The 12,733-nt window shown below is 37.3% G+C and overlaps 1 protein-coding gene across 3 annotated transcripts in view; it reads right to left on the bottom strand.

The window, feature by feature from the left end:
• Positions 1–1,104: 1,104 nt before the first annotated feature.
• CNST (consortin, connexin sorting protein) overlaps positions 1,105–12,733 on the bottom strand; it is a 118,565-nt gene continuing 106,936 nt past the window's right edge. Inside the window, exons 10-11 of one of the 3 annotated variants that reach the window (XM_029229309.1) lie at positions 7,397–7,532; positions 1,105–4,353 (exon numbers count right to left, since the gene is read on the bottom strand). In XM_029229309.1, the coding sequence (XP_029085142.1) occupies positions 4,148–4,353; positions 7,397–7,532 (342 nt within the window). In that variant the 3' untranslated portion in view covers positions 1,105–4,147. Of the gene's footprint in view, positions 4,354–6,529; positions 7,044–7,396; positions 7,533–12,733 lie in introns of those variants that run through there. The other 2 variants (XM_029229311.1, XM_029229312.1) reach the window with 2 other exon arrangements.

Genomic DNA, 12,733 nt, shown 5'->3' on the forward strand with positions numbered 1-12,733 from the left:
TTGCCATACCATGGTTTGATTACTGCAGCATTTGGTTCTGAAATCTGGAAGTACAAGTCCTCCAGTTTTGTTCTAACAAGTTCACTGACTGTCTTCTAGGGCACATGCATCTCCAAACATTTTAAAATCAGCCTGTCAACTTGTAAAAATTGCTGCAATTCTGATAGGGATTGTTGTCAGGTCTATGGATCAATATTGTTTTCATAAAATGAATTAGCAAGTATTTTCTCCTTTTTGAAGAGTGTTTTGTTGGATGGGTATTATTTCTTACTGAAATGATTGCTAGAATTTACTGGAGAAGCATCTGGACCTGCAGTTCTGCGAGAAAGTTTTCAATTGTGCTATTTAGTGCTATTCAGACTTTCAATTTTGACGATGGCTCTAGCCAAGCAGTTTTCTACTCCTGGAAAGCCCACCCGCTATTAATGCCACAAATGCTAACTAGAGGCAAAAAGTAATACTCACTAGAATTTTGGCTGGGAGAAAAGATTCCTGTCTATCAAGTTGCTATGCAGGTGGCCTAGAGAGAATTTTACTTTTCCTCCTAAAAAAGCATGACACGTAGGGAGGAATGAGCTCAAGTTTCTATCCCCATGAGTAGTAGTGTCCTATATTTCTTCATTTTTTTTTCCCCCTTTCACAAATATATTTACCTTACCAGACACTAACTTCTTTAAGCTGGTACCATTTCTTGTTTCGAGAGCCCCAGCACCCAGCTCAGTGCTTGGCACACTGCAGACATTCCAATGTTTGTCAAGGTACAGAGAGTAATAAACACTGTTGCTCATGGCTCTGCACTGTTCTCGGGGCAAGAGACAAGAGGTTGATTTCAGGACTTACTCTTCTCAGGACCAGGAAGAAGAGATGCCCAGTAGCCTATACCAAGAGAGATTTAAAAGCTACTAGAATTCCTTAAAGAAAATTCCTTAGTACATGAGGCTCACCAAATGTTTATCCTTGAGGTTATTAAAATAGCAGATGGCACTAGAACTTGTGCCATAAACCCTAGATCACTCATTCTTTTTGAGGATGGAGGCAACATGATAGAAGATAAAGTATAATGGCTTCGGGAGTCACAAGACCTGATTTAAAGGATGTGTGTTTACTGATCTAAGTAAGCATCAAATGAATAAATGTGAAAACACTATATACACTTCATAATTAAGTATACAAGGGTGAGTTAACATTAACTGAGCCCATAGAAATGAACAGAGTTATACAGGTCACGTTAGTGGGAACACAAATATTCAGTCTCTCTCTGGATTGGGATTAAATGTCACAAAGTCAGCTTCAGCAAAACAGGTAAAAGGTAAAAGATTTCTTTGTTCTTTTCCCACCTTCCCTCTTTTATTTCTCAATTCCTACCCTTTTCTCCACACTGCCATTCCAGCAAGATCCAATTCACATCTGTCCTTTCAAAATAAGGCCTACCTTCAAATTTTAAATCCTCTTAGCATAATTCACAGCTCAATATAGTAAACCTCCCAGAGGGATTTGATTTTTAAATCTAAAGGAATGAATTTTTAGAGTGAATTTCGGTTGCTGTTTCGGGCAGATGGGGAAGTGTTTTAGAAGCACAGGAGCGTTTACGTAGGGAGCTATTAGGCTACCCAAAGTAATCTACTCGTGGTGCCAGACCAACTTCTGAAATTATTTTACTTTCACTTTAAAGTGGTTTTTCTCAGTACCCAAGGGGTTCAAATAAACTCTCTGAGACATTTTTTTGGTATAGATTTTAAATTACAAGCTTGATCTGTTACCCTCAAATACAGTTCTTAAGGAAGATTAGTTACAAATAGTTGTCAGTGCTTTCAAATGACAGAAAAAATTACATTATAGTAAAACTGGATGATTTTTTTATGCAAGAGATAACAATTTCTCTCATCACCAGATAGAATTACTCCAATTCATGCAATAAATGACAATTACATTTTTAAAAGTTGTCCTAATTTTTCTAGTTGAGATTTCATGCCTATTTTAAATCAAGACATCAATATGCTCCTGAGCTCACCTCACCCTCCCTGGGAAGTAGTGAGGACACACGTGGTTCTTCTGAGACTCAACTGGACTCCACAGAGTACGAAAGTATTATCTCAGTTCTTTCACCTCAGTGTGAAGGCTCCCAGGAAACCTTCAGTTTCAGAAGTAATGGTCCTGGTGGCCAATAGGAAAATATGACATATAGAGTTTTTAGGACTTCAACAGTGACCTAAAAAGGTGAACAGGAGGGAAACTTTGACTTATCTTCACATAAAACCGGCAGAAATCAGCATCACCAAATTTCTGTAACTAGAAATCATGAGGGTAAAACAGAAGAGGTTTGTCTCTGATGGGGATGCCCCTCACAGTAGACTTTGTGAATGTCTTTTACAGAGCCACATAATATAGTACCATCAACATTTTACATATTTACATACAATTTGAATACAAATTCTTAAAATTTATAATAGAACATTAAAATAATCTTCTAATAAAATCAGCCTTAAGTATAAGGAATCTAGATTTCAGTATCTTGTACACTTCTAAATAAATATCTTTGATCTATAATCCTTGAAAATATTATAGTTTATGGTGACATGACACAGACAAGTCAAACAGTATAAGTAAAAATAAAACATCAATTTAAAAATAAACAAGCCTAAAACCACATTGAGCTGAAATTATAGAAAATCAAAACACTAAGTATACAGTAATTAAATATCTAGCATTGGGATAACCAGATGCATGCTAAATGACACAATTTCAACTTCTATAAAAAGCCCTTTAAAAATCATAAGTCTAAATAAATAAGCAGAAACACAAAGGGAGGTACTGTACCAGCCAGTAACAACCAGAAAGAAAACTCTCTTTTTCTTTCAAATGATCCTCACAGAAAAACATGAAATGATAGTCATTTCCAGAAAACTATAGTTCATGTGTTTTGTTTCTTTTAGAATGCTGCCAATGATATAAAAAGCCAAAGCAAGGCTTCCTAATTGTTAGACCACTGTACCTTAGAAAAGGAAATTGACAGATTTAAATAAAAATCAGACATTTGCCTATTTAAGATATGATTGAATTTTCGCCTAATGACCTCACATTAGGTCTAAATCAAGCCCATGATATGAATGCAGATTCAAGCATCTGAATGTATGATCTGTTAATACTGAATTATATATGATGATTTAATTTCATTTGCCAAAGTATTAGTTTATTTTACATAAGGCCAGAATTAAAACATCTAGAGCAGGAACTAATACCTTATTTATCTTTATAGAAGGGCTCTTAGATTCTCAGAACATAATAGGTGCTCAATAAGTATTTACTGAATCGAGATGAATCCAGCATTTATTATATCAGGAAGCACTGAATCCACGATGAAACTGGTTGCCTGACACTCAGAGGGAGCTCTTTAATTTTACCTCTAGGCCTGTGATTAATTTCTGGCTAGTTAATGAAGTTAACTGTCACAGATCTGTCACAGTTTCTTAATTCAGGGCCAAGATTTGTACTGTTCATCTGTTCCACAGTTAAGCCTTCTTGAAAGTTTTGTGGCTGCACATCTATAGTCATGTTGAAAGAATAATCTTTGTTATTCTACGCTGGGTTTTTGCTTATGATAACTGTCTGAAATACACAAGCACACACACACAAACATAATCATTTCACAAATGGAAATCTGGAGAGTGCCCAAAGCCTAAATTACATAGCTCCCAAGGTGAACTAAAAAAAGACATTGAAACTGTAAGGTAACTCTTTTTCATTACACACAAACTTATTGCGTGATGGCTGGAAGCAATGTCTTTGGACAAACGGTTATAAACCACAAGTGTCCTTAGCCATTAGCCTGACAAGGTAGCCCAAAATGGTTTGGCTCCAACACTGCCCTGTTTAATTCTGTAGCTCATTACACTAGGAAACAGCGAGGAGGAGGTGGACATGCGCTCCAAAGACCATTCCTTCCATCCACAGTGCTCAGATCAATATCTGTATCATTATGTGGATTATTCTGAGTTCCTCTGTTTTGCCAGTTAAAGCTGCTGTTTCTGATGTTTGTGGTTCCTTCACTGGGGAAGGGAGGCGCATGTTACAGAACTCTTGAAATAAAAGCTATTTAGTTTCACTCTTTGATTCTCACGGCCAGCATGCCTGTCCCTCTTGAATGCTGCTAGGAGAGGTAGATCCAGTGTTTAAGTCCTGCCATTCCCTGCAGTAACTTAGTGTAATAGAAATCCATGTTGTCTGCAAAGTCTGTACAAACAGGTGACTCGGTGTCACCAAAAGTGCAGTATAATGCAGTTCCTCCCACACTAAGGAAAACCGTCGCTATGCACAGCAAGACCAGTAAAATACAGGAACCACCTCCAACTTCATCTGCAAACAGGAAAACAGAGTAAGGTTAAACTGACACAAAATTAATGCCTAGTATCTGCTGTCTGCTCACTGATTAAGATAACTAGATGTTTCTTATATTAGTCCTCTAGGGATAGTCACTGACAGGAAGCTACGACACCAATGACTATACAAGGACCTATTAGTTACCATAAAGATATATACTTGTAGAGCTTGTGAATGCTAAAATTAAAACTAGCTCATTTATACAATGAATATAACCATTTCCATAAAAAAAGAAGAAAAAAATGGCAATACTTCTCTGATGTGCTCACAGCATTATTTTAGAGTACAAATTATATATAACCTCACTATTACAGTATCTTTGGAGTTCACATCATGGGACCACCTTAAAGCAAAGTCAATTTGATATTAAACAAACAAGCAAAAATGTCTGAGTGGGATCTTGCATCTTAGTAATACTCAATTTTATCTTTCAGTGGAATAGTGAAGTTCTAGCTAGTACAGTAATTTCATTTCTTTTAAAGAAAAATTAAAAATATTTGGAAAAGAATAAGAAGTTTTATGATCAGCATGATGAGGGTGTACCAAAACCTTCTTGGAAGGTAATCTGGCAGTATCTATTAACATTTTAAATTAATTTATCATCCAGCCTGGGGAACTTTTGAGAGTGAAAGAGTGTTAAGTGAATGCAGTGCTGGGACAATAGGTATAAACAAGAAAGGACTGCCTGAGGCCAACTGGTCCATATGGTTCTGATCACCTAGCCTAGCAAATCCACTTTCAGGAATTAAGCCTACAGATCTGCACAAAACACAATAGCATATTTACAAGCATGTTCACTGCAGCAAAGTTTGTTATAACGTAAAGTTGAGAATAACTTAGTTATTCTAGTTACAATGGAAGAGTTAAATAATTATGGGAGATTCATATCATGGAATACTATGCAACTGTTTTACAGAATGAAGTAAATTTAATACATCGTTCAAAGAAAGATGTCCAAGATTGATGGTTAAATTAAAAAGCCATGACATAACGGTATATAATGAACCATTCATGTTAAAAAAAAAAGGGCACATGTGTATGTACACACATATACATGCATATATACAGAATGTGTTTTGAAAGGATGGTAAGAACTTCAATCAATACCTGGGGGAAACCCCCAAGGGAGGGAGGGTTGGGAGCCTTAAACTTTCTACTTCATTATTGTCTAAGTTTTTTCATGATTAGTGCATATTACTTTTATGATTAAAAAAACAAATTTTACAGAACCCAATATAAACCAAATAGAATTTATTTGGAAGATTTTACAGTAATATGTGAATATATTCTGCCCATAAAAATTTAAACATGAAAGTATCTAAGAGTCTAAGGGACACTTCCCTTTTACTCCTACCCAATCATATTCCCCTCTCAACCAAGAGGTAAAACACTGTTAAATATGGTGTGTATCCTTCCAGATCAAACACATGTGGTTTCAGGATTTTTATAGAAACAGGATTATGTAATTGTATTGTCCTGTGATTTACACATTTACAGTTTAATAGATTTTAATAGTTAATAGACATTAATAGATTTAATAATTTATACTTAGCAGAATTTTTATACACACAAATAAAAAGGATCATATTCATGTTGTGTTTCTTGGGGTTTTTTTTGTTTTTGGTCAGTTCAGTATTTTTACCATCTTTTCTCTTTTTGGCATGATTCCCACCCACCCTCTTATCTTTGTTAACAATCTAGTTTATGTATTTTTCTGGGTATTTCTTCATTCTCATATATTTATATACGAACATTTAGATACAATTTATTTTAAAACATCTATTCTGTTTTAACTACATGCACTGATAGTATTTAGAGCTGTGCTGTCCAACATGGAAGCCACGAGGCACAGGCGGCTACTGAGCACAAGTTACGTGACTTAGTGTAAGACGAGATGGCTACTAAGGGAACTAGGGACTGTCAGTTCTAAATCCTGGGTTCCCCCTACTATGTATGCAATGATTCAATACCAATTGGTACAAACAAAGAATTGAGCACTTTATCTGGAGAGGACTGTGATAGTTACAAGCAAGGTGCAGAGGTAAAATGAGGGGTGGGAACAGATTATTTCCAAGGTTCCTACCAGCTTTATAATTGTAAAAATTTAGAAACCTCTACTGCTATCACTTTATGTCATATTTAGAAAGCGTATCTACACGTTGACACTGTTATTTTAACAATGCAGTTGTTTTATAAACATGAAAAGCATACTGACAGGTTCTTGGCTATATTTCTACTCACTCTGATTTACCTAGGCCTTAGACAAATTTAACCACCACCTTAAATATAAGCCCAGGAGGAAAAAAATCAAACAATAGCAACAGTGTTAAACTGTACTCTTTTTTTTTTTTTTTTTCCGGTACGCGGACCTCTCACTGTTGTGGCCTCTCCCGTTGCGGAGCACAGGCTCCGGACGCGCAGGCTCAGCGGCCATGGATCACAGGCCCAGCCGCTCCGCGGCATGTGGGATCTTCCCGAACCGGGGCACGAACCCGTGTCCCCTGCATCAGCAGGCGGACTCTCAACCACTGCGCCACCAGGGAAGCCCTAAACTGTACTCTTGAGAGACACCTCTTTCTACAGAGTCAAGAAGAAATCACCGAAGAGAAAATATTTGTAATCCATAAATATTTTCCACATCAGTCAAGAAGGAGTATGAACTGCCACTGAAAAGAAGACAAAAATAGCAGGCTCACTAAAAAACACCAAACAAAAACTAGAAAAAAAAACACGAAACAAAGAAACTGAAATAAGCTCTGAAAATTGAGGACTATCTGTGGGACAGGAAGGCAATGAGATGAATTTTGCAACTTGCTCACTTATTTGAGCAAAACAAATTGCTTAGGAATTATTTAAGAACTGATGATAGTTTGATCCTCTGTGTTTCTTTACAGAAGATAAAGCAACTAAGTCCACATATTCTTTACAAATCCTGTTACCAAACACCTTATTGTACGTTAATTCATTCTTTCAGCAAACACTGATCAAATCTGTGTTAGACACAGTCTGAGCACTTTACCTTGATCTAAGCTGTCGTCTATTTCTTGGAATCTCACTCTTCGCTTAGATGGTTTCTGTTGCATCTGGGCAGGATGATCTCCTACAGTATTATTCCTCTTCTTTAATATAGAGACCAATCCTTCAGCATGAACAACCTGTCAGAGATTGTAAGCACTGTTTGTTATATTATGGCGGGACATATCAGTGATGTTTTACATGTAATGGTAAGAAGGCTAATTCAGTTCAAGGGGTATCTGAAGTCCTATTAGAGGTTTCACCAATTCCTATAGAAAAAAATCACAGTCGTCAAAGTCTAGCAGAATAATACTTTCTCTTGTCTTCAGGCATTGCCAAATACACATATCTAAAACTCTGACTGCTCTTCTAAAGCCCTGAATTGATTCCAGGGCCAGGCAGTGTGACACAGCATGGACTGGAAATCAGGCCTAGTTTATCCTCATTTATAGCTCCGCTTCCCTGTTAAGTCATCTATAAAGTGATTCTTTATGGCCTCTCTTTGCTTAACCATTAGTCCTGGGTTTTGCTTTATAACAGAGGCTGCTTTTTTCATTCATCAGCAATTTTTAAGAAATGAACACGTGAGGCTTAAAATATATTCGATACCAACTTTTAACATCAAAATGAGTATTGTCCTCAGTTCCTCTGAGAAACTACACATTTACTAAATAATGTTCTAGTGCTCTAAATGTCTTAAGGACTTCTCTTCTAGAATATCTCTTAGACCCAGTTTACTAGGAACATATTACCCAGTAGTATGCAGAGGGTGGGACACTATGGCCACTAGGCCAAAGGCCTGCTGCCTAGTTTTGCAAATAGAATTTAATTGGAGCACAGCCAAGGTTACTTATCCACATATTGTGTATGGCTGCTACAACGGCAGAATTGAGTACAGACCATAAAGTCTAAACTATTCAGTATTTGGCCCTTAGAAAAAGAAAAGAAATAGAAAAAGACTTCTATTATTTCTTTAGTCCCCCTGCTACCCCTTTCTATGCTGTCTTTCCAGTTTTCACTTGGGACACCTATCTTCTGCCTCCACCCCACCCTTTATTTAGGAACACAGACAAAACACAGAAACCCTTGCCATTTAGGAGTTAAAAGACTCTGAGGCACAGGGAGAAAGAGAACAGAATCAGTTGGTAGAGCCAACTGGGAAGCTGGAGGCCTTACCATAGGCCCCCCTAGGCAGTAGGTTGATTCACAGAAGTTGACTTGTGAGTTGCCTGCTTGAACAAGCTGTAGGTGATGACATAGGTGGGCATTGTGGCCCTAACACTGCTGATGTCAGTGACTTGCTGGTATCCGATCACTGTAAGCTGAGGACTTCCTGTAATGTCATTTATCAGATCAATGGTATAAAATATTTAATATGACTTCCAGTTCCAGCCAGCCACCTCTGATAATGAGCTATACATAAACATTACAGATTCTATTAGTTCTTTTTATAACTCAACGCTTTTAGGGCCAAATAACTCAATATAGTCTTCTACTGGGCTTCCCTGAACATGGGTCTATAGAAACCATTACCTCAAAAAAAAAATAAGTTAGCAATTTATTCTTTTTATAGAAAATATGTATTTCAGATGATGTAGTTCTTCTGAGAAAGCTAAAATACTTTAGTGACATTAAAGTGATAAGTACAAATTATGCAAAGGAATAGTTTTTCAAATCTTTCATTAGAAAGCAACAATATTAAAGACCATCTTCATACAGCAAAGAAAAATGATTTTACAAGTACCTTGCTGAAACTGGGTACTTGAAGGGAAAGAAATCCTAATAAGTTTCTAAAGAGCAAGACATGGAAAATAATTTTAATAAGTATATTACTACTAAAGATATATCACTGACTTTTTAAATTTTTAGTAAATGTAAAAAAAAAATAGGAACTTTTCATAGATTCATTCACTATCTATTTCATTCCATAAAATAGTACATTTACCAAGAGTGAATTCACCTACCATAGGTGTTTTGAAGTTGCTTTAACTACTTAGAAAAAACAATCCTATAAAGAATAGTTATAAAGACAAGCTCCAGAGTTGCATTACTGTTAACTGTATGTCTTTATGATCTGAGTTTTGAATCTGTAAATTCAAGAGACAGACCCAATAATAAATCAAAAGACACTGCAAATATGAATAAATGGATGTTGAAAGACCAAGAGAAACTCTCAAAATCATCTGGAAAGACACAGAATGTGCTTCCAAGACCTAGAAGCTAGTCCTAGTGCAGCAGCTGTTAGGCCCCTACCTCCTGCTTGCCCTAATCTGGTGTGTTGGGCTCCAGAAGTCATATAGTTAAGGGATACAAGATTTCCCAAGTGGCCCCATCTTATTTACTATGGATGGCAATGAACTTTGGCAAATTTTTGAAAAAGGGAAGAAGTAAGAGTATGAGACATTACAGTTGTGTGGGATGAGCCAACATTTTATCTTGACACCCTCCCCACTCAACCCTTAATTCCTGGCAAAAAAATCTATCCACAGCCTTTACATGCTTTTCCTTTTTCTCTCCCACCAAGAATCTTTTGTTTCAGCAGGCCTGCTCCAGTGTCTGAAGTGAAGGAATGTGTTCTTTTCCATTATTTCCTTTCAGTCTTATTCAGGGATTTTCTCCAGGGATCTTTCTTTTTTTAACTGCCCTCTTGTCCTATAGTTTATAGGGATGGTGGGACCAAGTTTAGGCATAGGAGATGCAAGTCAAGGGGGAAATTCTTAGAAGACAGGTGGGTGCGGTCCTTTCTGTTCTGACAAGAGTTTGGGGCAAGCGTCTTAGAACCTACCCCTAGTACAAAAATTCCTACTTATCATACCAAGACGGTCAAACAAAAAGAAATGACTTTGGTACAGTTTACCTTAATTTTATGGTAGAAGGCAAGTAAGTTAAAACAAAGTCATGGTCTTAGTCTACAGTCTCATTCAGAAGACTGCCAAGTGTTCCTAAGTAGGTTGGGAAGTTGAGTTAGGGCACATAGAAATGTGTCTTCTCCAAACTACTCTTAAAAAACATTTCTATGCCTTTTAATTTTTTAACATAATGTCAATATTAAAAGGTTAAGAAACTTTAAACCTCAAAAAATAAAGCTTTAAAAACTAAATTTAGGGAATTCCCCGGCAGTCTAGTGGTTAGGACTCCACGCTCTCACTGCTATGGGCCTGGGTTCAATTCCTGTTCAGGGAACTAAGATCCCACAAGCCGCATGGTGCGGCCAAAAAAAAAGTTAAAAAAAAAAACCAAACTAAATTTTGCTTCCCACTTCAATTACCAAATTCCTTTCCTACCAAAACAAAGTATACCAAGCCTTTACACTGAGAACAAAAAGACTGTCTAAGCTGTAATTAGTGTAATTGTTACTGGTGGTACTCTATGAATAAGTGCAGAATTAAAACAAATAATGAAACATCCATCCGACCTAGCCCTGTATATTTATAAATAAATAGCTCTTCTGCACTTCCCCCTCAAACAGCAATGATCATCTTAAATAGCATTTTAATAATGATCTGTTTGTAAAAACAGAATTATTCTGCAACTCTGCTGGCACATTCAGAGAGGCCCTGCTGTTAGATCTGCCTCGTCAAATTAAAGGAGAAAATAGATACCAAATAATATTCTTTTACTGATCAAGGCTTTACTCAACCCAGAAACTCAAGGTTGGTAAATTTTGCTTGGTTTCCAGATAACTTGAGAAATAACATTCATAAATCATATTAGTATATTACAAACAGCTTAAATGCCAGCAATTTCACTGTAGAGAATGAAATTCTGGTCATTCAATGTCAAATTTTTTTTTTTTTTTTTTTCCAATGTCAAATTTTCCAGTACTATTCTTCACTGAAGGAACAAGTCATGGTTCTCTGCCTGGTCCTTTAGATTTGGGCTCCATAATAAGAACTATGATTTAGTGAACATGCACTTTATGTAAAGACCTTTACATAATATTTCATACTTAATCTTTACAACTCTATTATACAGGCATTACCAGTCCTATTTTACAGATGAAGAGGCCAAGCTGAGAAAGCTTAAATAACTTGCTTACATTTGTAGCACCAGTTATGGGCAGAGTTGAATACTAACTCAAGATTAAACCTCTTGCCATTTCCCTAATGCGAAAAGATCTTATTTTCTATGAGTATTAAAATTTTGCTTAGTGTCATTTGTTATAATACATATTACAATTCAAATTAGATAAACAGAACTTTCAAATAAACCTAATAAGTTTCTTTTGTCTTTCCAAAACACTTTATAGCAATAAATCCTTATCTTATATGTCACCTGAATTAAGAGATACTTCAACTAATGGCTAAAACCGTCAGTCTAGAGACACTGGGGAGAAGGTTAGATGAAAAATCCTGTGTCATTCAATAATCCGAAAGTACATTAATGTCATGGCTTCTACTACAGCAAATTAATATAACAAGTCACAGCAGGAGCAAGAGGAGGCGGCTAAATGGAGGAAAGTCATCTTCTAGAAATAACACGACAGTTCTCTCTGGCACTACAATGCTGCATCTTACAACACAACAACATGGAGAGTAAAAAACAAATGATGATGAAGTACACTGATATTGAATTTTTCAAAGATAAATTTAAAAAGGAAAAAAAGGGCGCATGCGTGGTCCTACCACAATGTCAGTGCCTAGTCCACAGTGAGGGTGACAAGAAGTTAGCTTCCTTAGGACCAAGGAGGCAACCTCGCACCTGCAGGAAGACTTGTTGCCCCATCCATAGGAGGAATAAGCTTCCTGTTACGGCTGCAACTGCTAAGAAGCCAGCCTTGCTGCGGTTTCTCCCAGACATTTTATAGATACCGTGTGGCTGACAGGGTCTTGGTGCTCCGGTCGGGTGTCAGGCCTGACCCTCTGAGGTGGGAGAGCCGAGTTCAGGATATTCGTCCACCAGAGACCTCCTGGCTCCATGTGATATAAAACAGCAAAAGCTCTCCCAGAGATCTCCACCTCAACACTAAGACCCAGATGCACTCAACGACAGCAAGCTACAGTGCTGGACACCCTATGCCAAAAAACTAGCAAGACAGGAACACAACCCCACCCATTAGCAGAGAGGCTACCTAAAATCATAATAAGGTCAGAGGCACCCCAAAACACACCACTGGATGCGGTCCTGCCCACCAGAAAGACAAGATTCAGCCTCATCCACCAGAACACAGGCACCAGTCCGCTCCACCAGGAAGCCTACATGACCCACTGAACCAACTTTAGCCACTGGGGCAGACACCAAAAACAACGGGAACTACGAACCTGCAGCCTGCAAAAAGGAGACCCCAAACACAGTAAGATAAGCAAAATGAGAAGACAGAACAACACACAGCACATGAAGG

This window comes from Monodon monoceros, unplaced genomic scaffold (assembly GCF_005190385.1).
Source record: "Monodon monoceros isolate NGI ecotype Baffin Bay Population unplaced genomic scaffold, NGI_Narwhal_1 Super_Scaffold_18, whole genome shotgun sequence".
In the NCBI taxonomy this organism is placed as follows: Eukaryota; Metazoa; Chordata; class Mammalia; order Artiodactyla; family Monodontidae; genus Monodon; species Monodon monoceros.